Raw genomic sequence first — 12114 nt, 5'->3', positions numbered from 1 at the left:
CCCTTTCTATTATAATGAATGTAAATGAAGATCAATGAAAGAATAGCTCCAGGGGAGATAAATCTGTATATCTCTCTGGAGTAATTCACTCTGTCCTTCAAGGAATGGTTATATTCCCTTAGCCTTAGACCCAGGATGCCAGTAAATTTTGCTCAGAAAGCCTTGACCAGCCAGAGACATGAAAGATTCACATTGTTTCCTGACAGCAGGTGAAATTGATCAGATGTGATTCTTAAACCTGGGTGGTGAGGTTGGAAGAGGTTTGGAGGGTGACACTGAGGTTTCTGGCTGGGGAAATTGTATATGGTGAGGCTTTACACTGGGGTAGCAGATGAAGGAGGAAAGTAGGAGAATTGGGCTTTCTCTTTTTTTGGGGTGGGGGCAGGCAGGGAGGTTCTTGGGATGATGTATGATGATTACATTCTGGGACAAGTTGGATTAGGTGTTTGAGGGTCAGCTGGATGGAAATGCAGTTCAAGACTAAGTCTGAATTCCAATAGCAGATTGGCCTGCAGACACAGCCATGGGAATCCTTCACAAGCAGTGCTCTGAAATAGCCATAGGTGTCATAAGAAGGGGAATAGAATAGAAGGGGAATATGTAGTATGTGAGCAGGACAGAGGACAGAGCCTAGGGTTGTCAACATGTAGATTTTTGACAGTGTGAATGAAGGAGAGAGCACTGGTCACGTGTCTTAGGCACATGCTTCTCAGCCTGTGGGGCTGTTATTGACTGTGTTTGCCCTTCCCAACTGCAAATCTAGAGCAGGACTGCTAACCTACCCTAGAAACAAAGGGGAAATCCATCATTCTCAGAGCTGCCCAACAGAAGGCGCTACCAAACTGTGATATATCTTCACAATTTCTAAGGTAGTGATTTACAAGCCTAATTATTAATATATCATAATCAGCGGGGGGAAGTGTTTTGTTGCTGTTGTTTTGTTTTTAGTATCAGTGCCAGGTTTCCTCTGCAGAAATTTTGATTCTAATTGGTCTATGGTGGGATCCAGATACTTGAGCATGTTTTCCAGCTCCCAGGTGATGCTTCTGTGCCTCTGGGTTTGAGCACCACTGTTCTCAGGTTCAGAGAAGGCAACGGACTAAGTTGAGTGAAGCATCTTAGCAGCAGCAGCAGCAGTTCTCAGGTTACAAGCACATGAGCAACTAAATTAAGGAATTAAGAGCCTGCTACTGTGTTTTGCAAAGGGATTTACCTTTGTGGCCGCTAGCAAATAAGTTATGGTAATTGAGCACCTACCCCAAAGTTATTGCTTTGTAGGCATGTCCTTACACGTTGCAAGACCATCATGTAAGGAGGCTGCATTTTCATTGAGCTTCCTGGTTTACATCAAATATGTGGCAAATCATCTTAGTTGGACAAAGAGAGGGATCACTCTGCTGAAGCATGTGGGAAGCAGTAAGTACCGGGAAAGATCCTGTTGTTTTGTTATCAGTTTCCTAAAAACTAGCTGAGAAGCTGCTGGTATAACAACAACAAAGATCACTGTCACACACAGTATAGCAGCAGGACTAGGGAACCACAAGATTAAAGGATAATTAGGAGCAGCAACAATTTATACTTTTACCAGAGCTTGCATTTTATAAGGAACTTTATTTTTTAAATTAATTTAATTGGAGGCTAATTACTTTATAATATTGTAGTGGTGTTTGCCATACATTGACATGAATCAGCCATGGTTGTACGAATATTGTCTTTTTTGAACTCAACTTCCTCTTTTCCTCCTCCTGAGAGATAAGCAGTGCAAGTACCCTTCTATAACCTTTGAAGCTGGTCGCTTGTGTGATTCCTGGAGCTAGGTGTTCTGTGTCCAAATCCAGGGTTCTTTCCGTGACCCTGGAATTTTATTCATCAGTATGGCTTACAAGGCTGCATACTCTGGTTATGTTTGCACATGGCATGTAAACAGATGGCAGAGGGTGCAGATGAGCTGCCAGAAAGAGCAGCAGATGGAGAAGCCATCTGAGGAGGTGGACACATACAGGGCTAGGTGTCAGGAGACAGGGCTCTGTCTCGTGCTATGACCTGAGTGTCCGTGTCCTCCCCAAATTCATATGTTGAAATCCTAGAGCCCAAGGTGATGATGGCATTAGGAGGTGGGACCTTCAGGGTGATTAGGTCATGAGGGTGGCGCCCTCATGAGTGGGATATGTGCCCTCATGGAGGAGGTCCCACAGAGCTCTCTGCCCTTGTCCACACTGTGAGGAGGTGACAAGAAGTCCGTTGTGAATCAGAAGGGTCCTCACCCTACCATGCTGGGTGCCTTGATCTCGGACTCATGGTCTCCAGAACCATGAGAAATAAACGTTTACTGTTTATAAGGCATCCAGTCTATGGTATTTTGTAAAGCAGCCTCAACAAACTAAGTCACCCCATGTGGTCCCTCACTGCCTGTGTGGGGAGGTCGCTTCAACACTCTTGGCTCCAATTCCTCCTGTGTGAGATTACCAAGGCTCTTTTATGTTCCACGTTCTTAGGGGCTCTAATGACTGAGCATTCTACTGAGAGGAAACAGTCTTATAGGAATTATTAGCCACTTTTGGGTACCAGAACACCAGCATTAAACAAGTCACAATCTCCGTCAAGAATTATAAAAACTTTTATCAGAGATTTTGGTGTGTATTTATATCACAGCTTTGAAAATATAGTTTCAGAGGGGTGGGAAAGGGGGTTGAAATTTCCACTTCAACTAAAGAAGTTGCAAACTTCCAGTTAAAAAATTAAAAAATCATGGGGATATAATGTACAGTATCATGAATATATGACTATATGACTATACTTAATAATGCTATACCGCATATTTGAAAGTTGCTAGGAGAGTGGATCTTGAAAGTTCTTATCACAAGAAAAAAATTCTCTACCTATGTATGGTCAGATGTTGACTAGACTTATTTGTGGTGATCACTTTGCATTATATACAAATACAGAATCATTATGTTGTACACCTGAAAATAATGGTAATAAAATGAAAATAACATATAATAATAATGCTGTATATATAAGGTTGTATGTCATATAATATGTTGTATGTCAATTATAGCTCAATTAAGAAAAACTCTAAAGACTAAAAAGAAAAGAAAAAGAAATTGTGGGACTCTGAAATAGTTGAAAAATCACCACACATTTCTATCTGTAACTATTCATTTTTATGTCCTTGTCCTCCAAATACAGAGGTCTGCAAAAGTAAAATTCAAGGGGATGAACATGAGAAATCATATATAGAGTTTATTGTACTTGTGGTTTGATTATTTTCAGATTTTATGTTCTATTTCCTTTTTGGTTCTGGTTTCATTTTCTTGGGCACTCTGCCTCACTGTTTTAGCATTATCTGTGTTAGTTTATACCAAATGGAGTTCCTAAAGCACAGGGTCTCTGTCGTTTAAATAATGTTATATATCTCCTGACATGGTTTAGCACACATAAATTCATTTCTTTCATAAATTCCTCCCCAGTCTTACTATCTGATTCTGCAAAGAAGTCACTCCATGATTGATCAGTGAGTGAAGTTCCAAGATGCACCTTCATTGTTTCAGTTACATTAATTAATCATTAATGTAAAAAACTCTCAACAAATGTTTATGCTTTTGTCATTTGCAATAGGCTGGCTCTGACTGAAATCAACAAAAGCATTCTGTGAGAATCAATTATCAGAATGTACAATTATGCATTTTATTATGATTTGTAATGCATTTTTAATTTAAATGCATTCATTTCCAGAGTTCAGGCCATGTATGAGACACACCACTGATTCCAGCTGAGTGACCTCAATTACTTAACCTCAAGCTTCCATTTAGTTAGGTGAAAAATAAAGAATAAACCTTACAAGATTTTGACAATTTAATGCATTATTGTTTCCAACATAATGTTTCCAGGTAGACTCAACAAACGTCAGCCTGTAGACTCAACAAACGTCAGCCCAATCTCACTCATCTCACCTGGGAGACAGAAGCAGCGCCCAGGGCATCTTCTATGAACTGTCTGTCACCTGTCTTCCCAGAAGAGAGCTGTTTGTCTAGTCTCCTTAAGAGGCAGGTGAAAACTCACCACTAGGTGGCAGAAGCAAGGTGCCTTTGACGGCTTTAGTTCTCACGCAATATAACTCACCTGGAACTCTGTGATAAGATAAGTCCACACAGTTAGGGTGCTCTTTCCAGACAATTCGAGTCTGGTGACCAAAGTTGGCTCCATGAGCAAAAAAGTTAGCCTCTGAGCCTCTTTTTGGATCAGTGTAAGATGAGTGAGCTTCATCTTTGGCAGAATCAATTTCCCTTTGGCAAATACACAGCCTTGTCTTTCTAGGAACAGTGTCTCATGCTTACGGCTGGCTGCTCCACACTTTTCATTATCCTGCCTAATGAGAAGGAATCAGGAAAGCCCCCCTCCCCCAATCTTCTTGCTGAATCTCACATCATTAGCACTGACAGGTAACGTGTTATACAGGTAACATGCATTGTAAATGAAGTTCTTCTTGTGACTAACGCTTTAAGGAGGGAGATTATGGCAGTGGCAGCACTGCAGGTTGAGCTGCAAATGGGTGGGGACCTCTTGGCATTTCCCCATCACATATGTCTGCCCTAGTATTCTTCCAGAGGCCACTTCTTTGGAGGGTAATTAACAAATGGTGCTTACCTGGAGTCTTAATGGTGTCTGCCAGGGTCCACCTGCCACCTACTGGTGAGAATGTTCACTTCTAAACAGTCCCTGACTTGTTAAACCACAGACTCGCATCTGTTCAGATACTTCAAAACACTGTCAGGGAAACTCTCAACCATTTTAAACGCAAAATACTAAACACTGACATTGAGAATTAAAATAAAAAAATCAGTTTGACTTGTTTTCTGCCTTGTGGAATTCCTGACTAAAGATTTTATAATGAAACTAGCTAGCTTTATTTATTTCCACTGATTTGTTCTATATTGATGATTCCATGAATGATTTTGATTAACAGTTTCACACATCTGGGATGGGTCTGGTCATTTGAATGACATCTTTTTGATGCTGGATCAATACTGAAAAAAAAATGAACACACCAGTTTCTTGTAAAGTACGGAAACACAATAAAATGTGACCTTGTTTTCTTGAATGAAACTGAACAGCAAGGTGGGCTTTTAGGATTTAACCATTGTGTCAATTCCTAGGTGTCTTATGTGTTAGTTTCTTTTAATTTTTATTGGTGTATAGTTGATTTATAATGTGTAGTTTTAGGTGTACAACAAAGTGAATCAGTTATATATATATATATATCTCCATTCTTTTTTATTTTCCCAGAGTATTGAGAAGAGCTCCCTGTGCTACACAGTAGGTCCTTACAGTTTTCTATTTTATATTTAGTAGTGTGTATATGTCAATCCAAATCTCCCAATTTATCTCTCCCCACCATATGTTAGTCTTTGAATGTAAGTCCAACAACTGGCCTTTCAGACTGCCAAGGAATGAAAAGAGAATTCTCAATGGCAACTCCATAACCAATAATGGCTCAGAATGAATGAAAAGGACCACAAGATAGGGTTGTTTTTTTTTTTCTTCAGAGTTTATTCTGAGTTTCCATTTTTGGATAATCAAGCAGCTCTTTAAGGAGAATGCACAGAAGAGTCATTCTGGCACTTTTGGATAGTACATAAGATTTGTTTAATAGTCACATTCAGTCTACTTGCTCAGTCCATACTCTGTGTTTGGTGAGCAAGATCAGCCCATAGGATTTCAGAATTAATATGTAACCGTATATACAAACAGCCAATAAAACCATAATGGTGCCTAGTGGTCAAAGGGGTGGCGTGGGGGAGGGGATCACTAAAGTGTCCTCTAGGCTAGCTTAGCTAAACAGAATCCACGTCACACGTGAGAACGAGAGAGTACACTGAGCTGAAACAAGAATTCTGAGCACAAATGGGCACTTGGCAGCATGCAGTTGAAAGAAAAGGGGATCGTTTAATAACTTTATAAAATCCAGGCAGTTCAATCAAGGAAGTTAAGAAAAACAAACAAAAAAAAGCAAAGTAAGGGACTGTCTGTCGTCACTGTAAAAAAGGCACTTGGAGTTAATGGGACCAGAATTGAAGGACTGGCAGCTGATTAAAAACTTCAGTACTATTTCATTAAAAGGCTTGGATGTTAAGAGGTGACACTCAGAAGTTCCTGAAAGGTGATATTGAAATAAACCACCGAGAAGCAGAACAGGTGACAAGGAAGGAATTAAATCCTTACAACCTAATTATGTGTGTGTGTGTGTGTGTGTGTATGTATCTGTAAAAAGCAAATCAGAAACGAAATCTAACCAAAGCAAAAACCTAAGCAAAGTAAGACCACGAAGCAGCGATGCATAGTTTTCCTTTGAGATAATGCATACCTCCAGACACTAAGTGCCAAGCTAATTTCTCAATAATAATTTCACAGGAGCATTATCATGATAAAATGATTCAAGCAATGCAAAAAGAGTTTCTTCTGTTCCCAGAATCTGGAGGAGAACTGAGGTTATCATCAGAACCTAGTGACATCAGGACATCACGTGTGGTTTTTCAGTGTCCTCTGGGGTGGACACATCAAGTACGGGGAACGACGCTGACATTCAGACAGACACTACGTTCAGCCCTCTCCCCGGAGGCGAGGCATCCTGAATCATCATCCTTTCTTCTGAGTAAGAACTTGACTTCCTCTCTAACACTTAGACAGCGAACAGGGTAACTGCAGAAAAAAGTCCGCTGCCCACGGCAGACGTGACTCGACTTCCTCCACAAACAGGTAAGCTCTTCCTTAAGAAAGAATTTTTGGCAACTGGATCTGGTCCCGGGTTGGGGGGCTCTGGACCGCTCATTTGATGTTGAATGCCATCAGGGGTCTCTCCTCCCGTTTCTGCCACGGGCTCTTCTTGTCTTCGCCCTGGTCGTCGTCGTCCTCGTCATCTTCCTCATCCTGCGCAGCGGATCGCCGCTGGTCGGGACTGGCCGCTGGCTCTGGGGCAACGTCTGAAGTTCGCTTCGTCGTCTCCTCCTGCAGGCTGGGCAGCTGGCCGCCGCTCCTCCGGCTGGAGCCGTCCAGCAGGCACCGCAGAGCACTGTCCTCGGGTGTCCCGGCCGTGGTGCCGCCCTCGCTGCCGCTCTGGTCCAGGTCCTCCAGGTACACGAGCTGCGTGTAGGCCGAGCTGTCCGCGGCCCTCGACTCCTTCTGCGGATGTTCCTGGACGGGTGGGTGGTTCTGCGGCAGAGACGAGGGGTCTCCTCTTCCCTTCCGGGCGGATTTTGGTTCATTCATATCCACGCCAGAATCCAAACTGGCATCATTGCTTCCGTTCCTCCCTGCTCTTTGGAGATCAATGTAGGAATGTCTGACGTGCGCGTTGGACCGGCCGTCCAGGGAGACGAACCAGGCCCGGGGGTGGGGAAGGGGCTTCCCACCCCCGAGTTCCAGCAGCGCCTTTTCTGTCAGGAGCTGGACCTCGCTGTTCATCTGAGCCAAGGCCGCGTCGTTCAGAGATGCTGGGATGGAGAGTGACTCCGACATGGATGCGCTCTGCGGGGTCCACTCCCGGGCGCCCGTGTCCTGCAGGTGCTGCTGCGAGATGGCCTGGCAAGAGAGCGGCTGCGCTTGGATCTGCGCGGAGGGGTGTGGGAAGATCCCTGCGTGCGGGCTGGACAGCTCGGCCTGCAGCCTTTCGATCTCCAGCTGCGGGTCGGCTGGGACGACCAGGGGCTGGCCCACGTACGAATGGTCCCCTGGGAGTTTCATGTAATGAGCCGGGATGACCAAGGCCGGTAATACTTTCCTGTAAACGCTGTCGTTGACCTGGTCCACGGAACTACAGCAGATCAGCTGGCCGGGTCGCGGGAAAGAGGTAGGTCTTTCCAGGTGGTCCACGGATCGCGACATCATACATTCAGTAGGTCTGCGCTCCAGCAGCTGGTCTTTCTCCGGAGATGAAGGCGCGGGGTACATGTGTTCCTGAGTGGTGAGCTTACTTCCTGTGGAAATGTGGGTCACGGAGGCCTGACTCTCTCTGTCCTGCTTTTCGAATAAAGGCTGAGAGAGCATGGCGTTGTAACTCCTCCTGTAGTCACTGTTGCCAGGGGATTCGTAGCCTTCCCTTTCCATAGATTTCCTAGCCTTTAAGGGGAAGATCTCCACCGACTTATGGTAGTCTTTTCCCAACGTCCCACTCGGTGTCAGGTTATCAAAGGAGATTTGGCTTTTGTCCTCTTCCTTATGAGACAGGAGTTCCTCCCGGGAGCTGAACTCCTGGGAGGTGCTGTAGGAGAGCTTCAGCATGGGTGTGTGCATGTCCACCTCCCCGTTGGAAGACATCATCTCTAAATGGACTCCACTCATCAGCTCCTTTGAGCCCGGGGCATCCGGGGGGCGGCCCTGGCTGGTGACAGAGAGTGGACCAGGGAATTCTGATTCCCGACGAGAAAACAGCAGGTTGATGTGTGACATGGAAGTCGACTGATCCCTTTTGGAACTCTCCAGGGTGGCGGGAAGCTGCAGTTTTCTATGGTGCTGGCGGGGTTTCAAGCACTTCCGCCTATGATCAAAGATACAAACCCCAAGATTAAAATCTCAGAACAGTGAGGGTTCTAGCTTAAACCTAATTCTCAGTTCCCACAGGAAGAAACAAGACAACACTAATCAGCAGCCAGAAGCCTTCTCACCCTATACCCTCAGCCTTGTTTTGATGCTGAGGGCTGAAATCTTCAGATTATACCCCAAGTACATCCACATTATTCATTCAAAAGCAGAGTCAACAGTAAATATTCTCGCAAGTTAATCAGATGAGGCATCACAGTAAGAAAAGTTTGACTCTGTCCTTGAGAATATCATCTTTTGAGTACCACTTAGGACTATCCTGAGGGAACTGTGACAACCGTTGAGCTTATTGTTTTATGACTCCTCTCTAAAAGACATTACACACAGTATAATATTCCACTTTGTTTGCAGCTTATATGACAGATACTCAGTTCTTGCTCAAACATATTTTTAAAAATATTTATTTATTGGCTGCACTATGTGGCAATGTGGGATCTTAGATCCCCGACCAGGATTGAACTTGTGCCACCTGTATTGGATACGCAGAGTCTTACCCACTGGACCGCCAGGGAAGACCCTTAGATACGTGTTATGAGAAATAAAGTACCTCAACTCAGAAAAGGACCTCGATATCAGCACTTGTGCAAGAAATTCCAAGTTAAAAAAAAAGCTCCAATGATAAAACTTTACCTGCAATAATATAAAAGGAGACACAGCAAAACCAAAAGAATGAAAGCCATTCCTCCCAAGATGGCCAAAAGAAAGACTGTGTGATACGTGGTGATGTCCTGTGTGACAACCGGACCTGGAAGGTCAGAAAAGGGCATTTTAGATTTATGAACACCTTTCACTAAAAAGAGAGCATAATGTTTTCCTTCTTCTTTTCTTTTGGCCATGTGTCATGTGGGATCTTAGTTCCCCAACTAGGGATTGAATTTGGGCCCTCAGTAGTGAGAGCGTGAAGTCTTAACCACTGGCCTGCCAGGGAAGTCCCTTTTTTCTTATTCTTATTGGCTGAAGTGTGGAACGGGGGCCAGATGCAAACATCCTTTAGATGTTGTGCCTGCAGCATCACCATAATTCCCCTCAATGGAAAGGGATTACCCAAACCATCACCAGAGCACTGAATACTCAAATTCTGTATGTAGCATCCATGGTCCCTCCTCCTTAGTCAAGAAGAGAGTTGCATTTGGTACCATGTTCATCATTCTAAATACATGACCTCTGAATATAAGAAAACTAGATACATGATCATATCATGAGTGGGACTCATCCACTCAGAGACACGGCATGAAGACCTGGGGATTTTATGACACTGCAGAAGACAAAAACAAATCAAAACATGAAATTTTACTCACACTTTCCCTGGGCAATGATTACTATGTACTGAGCCCTTGGCCTTAACAAGTCAGTTGAAATGTATGAAATAAATTTACTATGACTTAAAAAAATCTTCAGCCTATTACAGGGATATCAAGTGTTTCTAAAATGCCTCCCATTTAAAAAAAATAACATCTTTCTGGTATCATTTCAAAATGGCTAACCTGATGTGGCCACAGACTTCTCCAGAACTTATAGACAAGGTGATCAGAACTAAACCTATTTTAATTTACCTTGGGAAGAATCCCAAGAGGTAGTTTAACTTACTCCTTATGTTCAATAGCAGTAAGAATCTATCTCAACATTGCTAACAAGGGATTGACAGGAATAACGAAAATCTCCCCCAAATTACAATGTTTGGGCACTTACTGGTGTCTAAGTATGCTGACAGGGCACCAAGATGGGAAGGAAGGAATATAGTCATTACACATAATATCAGAGGAGCATTGCTATGATTATTAAACACCATAAAGACCTGTTTATTCATTGATTTTTGATATTTTAAGGGATACATTTCTTTATAATCTTTAGGAGATAAGTCTCTTACGCTAGATAAACCCAAGGAGACTTGCTGATTTTTGAAAATAGTGACATTACTTAAGTTCAAAAGACAACATCATCCTCTCCCAATTATAAATCATTTCAATGGGGTGAAAGTGAATATTTTAAAAAGTTGGAAAAATTACTGACCACAATGGCCTTAACTGTTTATGGCCTTAATTGTTCAGAGAAACAATTTTTCTTTTTTTAACACAGAGCAACCCCACAAACATAGGTAATACCTTGGCAGGGGTCACCAAGAAATCTGAGATACACATAAAAATCATTTCCCAATAATGGAAGTTAGGTCCTTTTAAAGTACCTAAAATGTTATTATTTTACTGAGTTGGCCAAAAAGTTCTTTCAGGGTTTTCCCTAAGATGGTACGGGAAAGCCTGAATGAACTTTTCGGCCAACCAAATATCTTCTGCTAAATGGAAATCTTTATAAAGATTTCCTTCATTTCTTCTTAACCAGAGAATGAAAAACTCTAATTATATTTTCTTGTTGGTTTTGGGTTCATGAAAGCACAGCATTGCTGTGATTTGTTTTAATAAAAGTGACAACTGTGAGATTACCAGTATATGTATTTCTACATTACATGTCACCAGGGTTTATACTATATATGTTTTTATGGCTTTTTGTCTCTTCCTTCATTGCTCCTCAGCAAGCTTGGGTCAACCTACATCTAGCAGTCTAGTTCTCCTTCTCTTCTTTACAGAAGTAGCTATTAATCTGTCACATAACACATCATCAGGGTTCTTGGAAACAGATCTAAACTAAAATTTAATTTTAATGCACAGGCTTTGGTTTTTAAGGATTTTCCTTCTTTACTCATAATCATATTCTAGACACTTCAGATTTGGAGACTGGGACATTTATGTACTCACTTCATGCCCACATGGCTACAAGAACAATACAGTAAAGGGAAACGCATTCTCTTACAACCTAGATGTGAAGTGTACATTTTCTCAGGGGAATGTAAAGTAAAGGCAACAGATTTTTCAACACCCATCTTGGGTTGGCCTCTGATAATTCCAACCATTTTGTACTTCCATTTTGGAACCTTCTTCATGGTTAATTGACAAGGGTCAGCTTTTAGTTATAGCACATCTTTTTAAATAAAGATTTAAAATTTATTTTTATTTTTTGAGGCAGACCATTTTTAATGTTGATATTGAATTTTTTTACAATATTACAATCTATGTTTTGGCTTTTTGGCCCCGAGGAATGGGGGCTCTCAGCTCCCTGACCAGGGATCAAATGTGCACTTCTGCATTGGAAGGTGAAGTCTTCACCACTGCACCCCCAGGGAAATCCCCAGCATTTTGACCTAGCTCAACTACTTACTTTATTCACCAATCTTGGTGATCGGTGAGTTTTAGATATGTCTAAGAAAAATCACAAAGGGATCCTTGGACCCTCTGAGCATGAACACTGGCCACCCATGAAGAGTTTCACTAATGATAACAGCCCAAGGGAGACAGGGTCTAAAGGCAAGGCATTGTGAGTAACGGGAGCCATCACTGGAAAGACTTCTCCTAAGGTAACTATTTTGAAAAAAAAAAAAGAACAATTCTAGAATACTCATAGGGATAAATCAGGGTGGTTAGGTTTAAAAATAAATTTACACTTTCAGTGAAAATATTGGTGAAATTA

At 42.4% G+C, this 12114-nt stretch overlaps 1 protein-coding gene across 1 annotated transcript in view; it reads right to left on the bottom strand.

Annotated features, from left to right (window-relative positions):
- Positions 1-4485: 4485 nt before the first annotated feature.
- FAM171A1 (family with sequence similarity 171 member A1) overlaps positions 4486-12114 on the bottom strand; it is a 127459-nt gene continuing 119830 nt past the window's right edge. The window contains exons 7-8 of the mRNA XM_055429245.2: positions 9226-9340; positions 4486-8533 (exon numbers count right to left, since the gene is read on the bottom strand). Of these exons, the coding sequence (XP_055285220.2) occupies positions 6826-8533; positions 9226-9340 (1823 nt within the window). The 3' untranslated portion in view covers positions 4486-6825. The remainder of the gene's footprint in view (positions 8534-9225; positions 9341-12114) is intronic.

The sequence above is a fragment of the Moschus berezovskii genome, chromosome 15 (assembly GCF_049115385.1).
Source record: "Moschus berezovskii isolate FMDL1 chromosome 15, NW_MosBer_1.0, whole genome shotgun sequence".
NCBI lineage: Eukaryota > Metazoa > Chordata > Mammalia > Artiodactyla > Moschidae > Moschus > Moschus berezovskii.
This window is presented reverse-complemented; position numbering and strand designations above follow the sequence as displayed.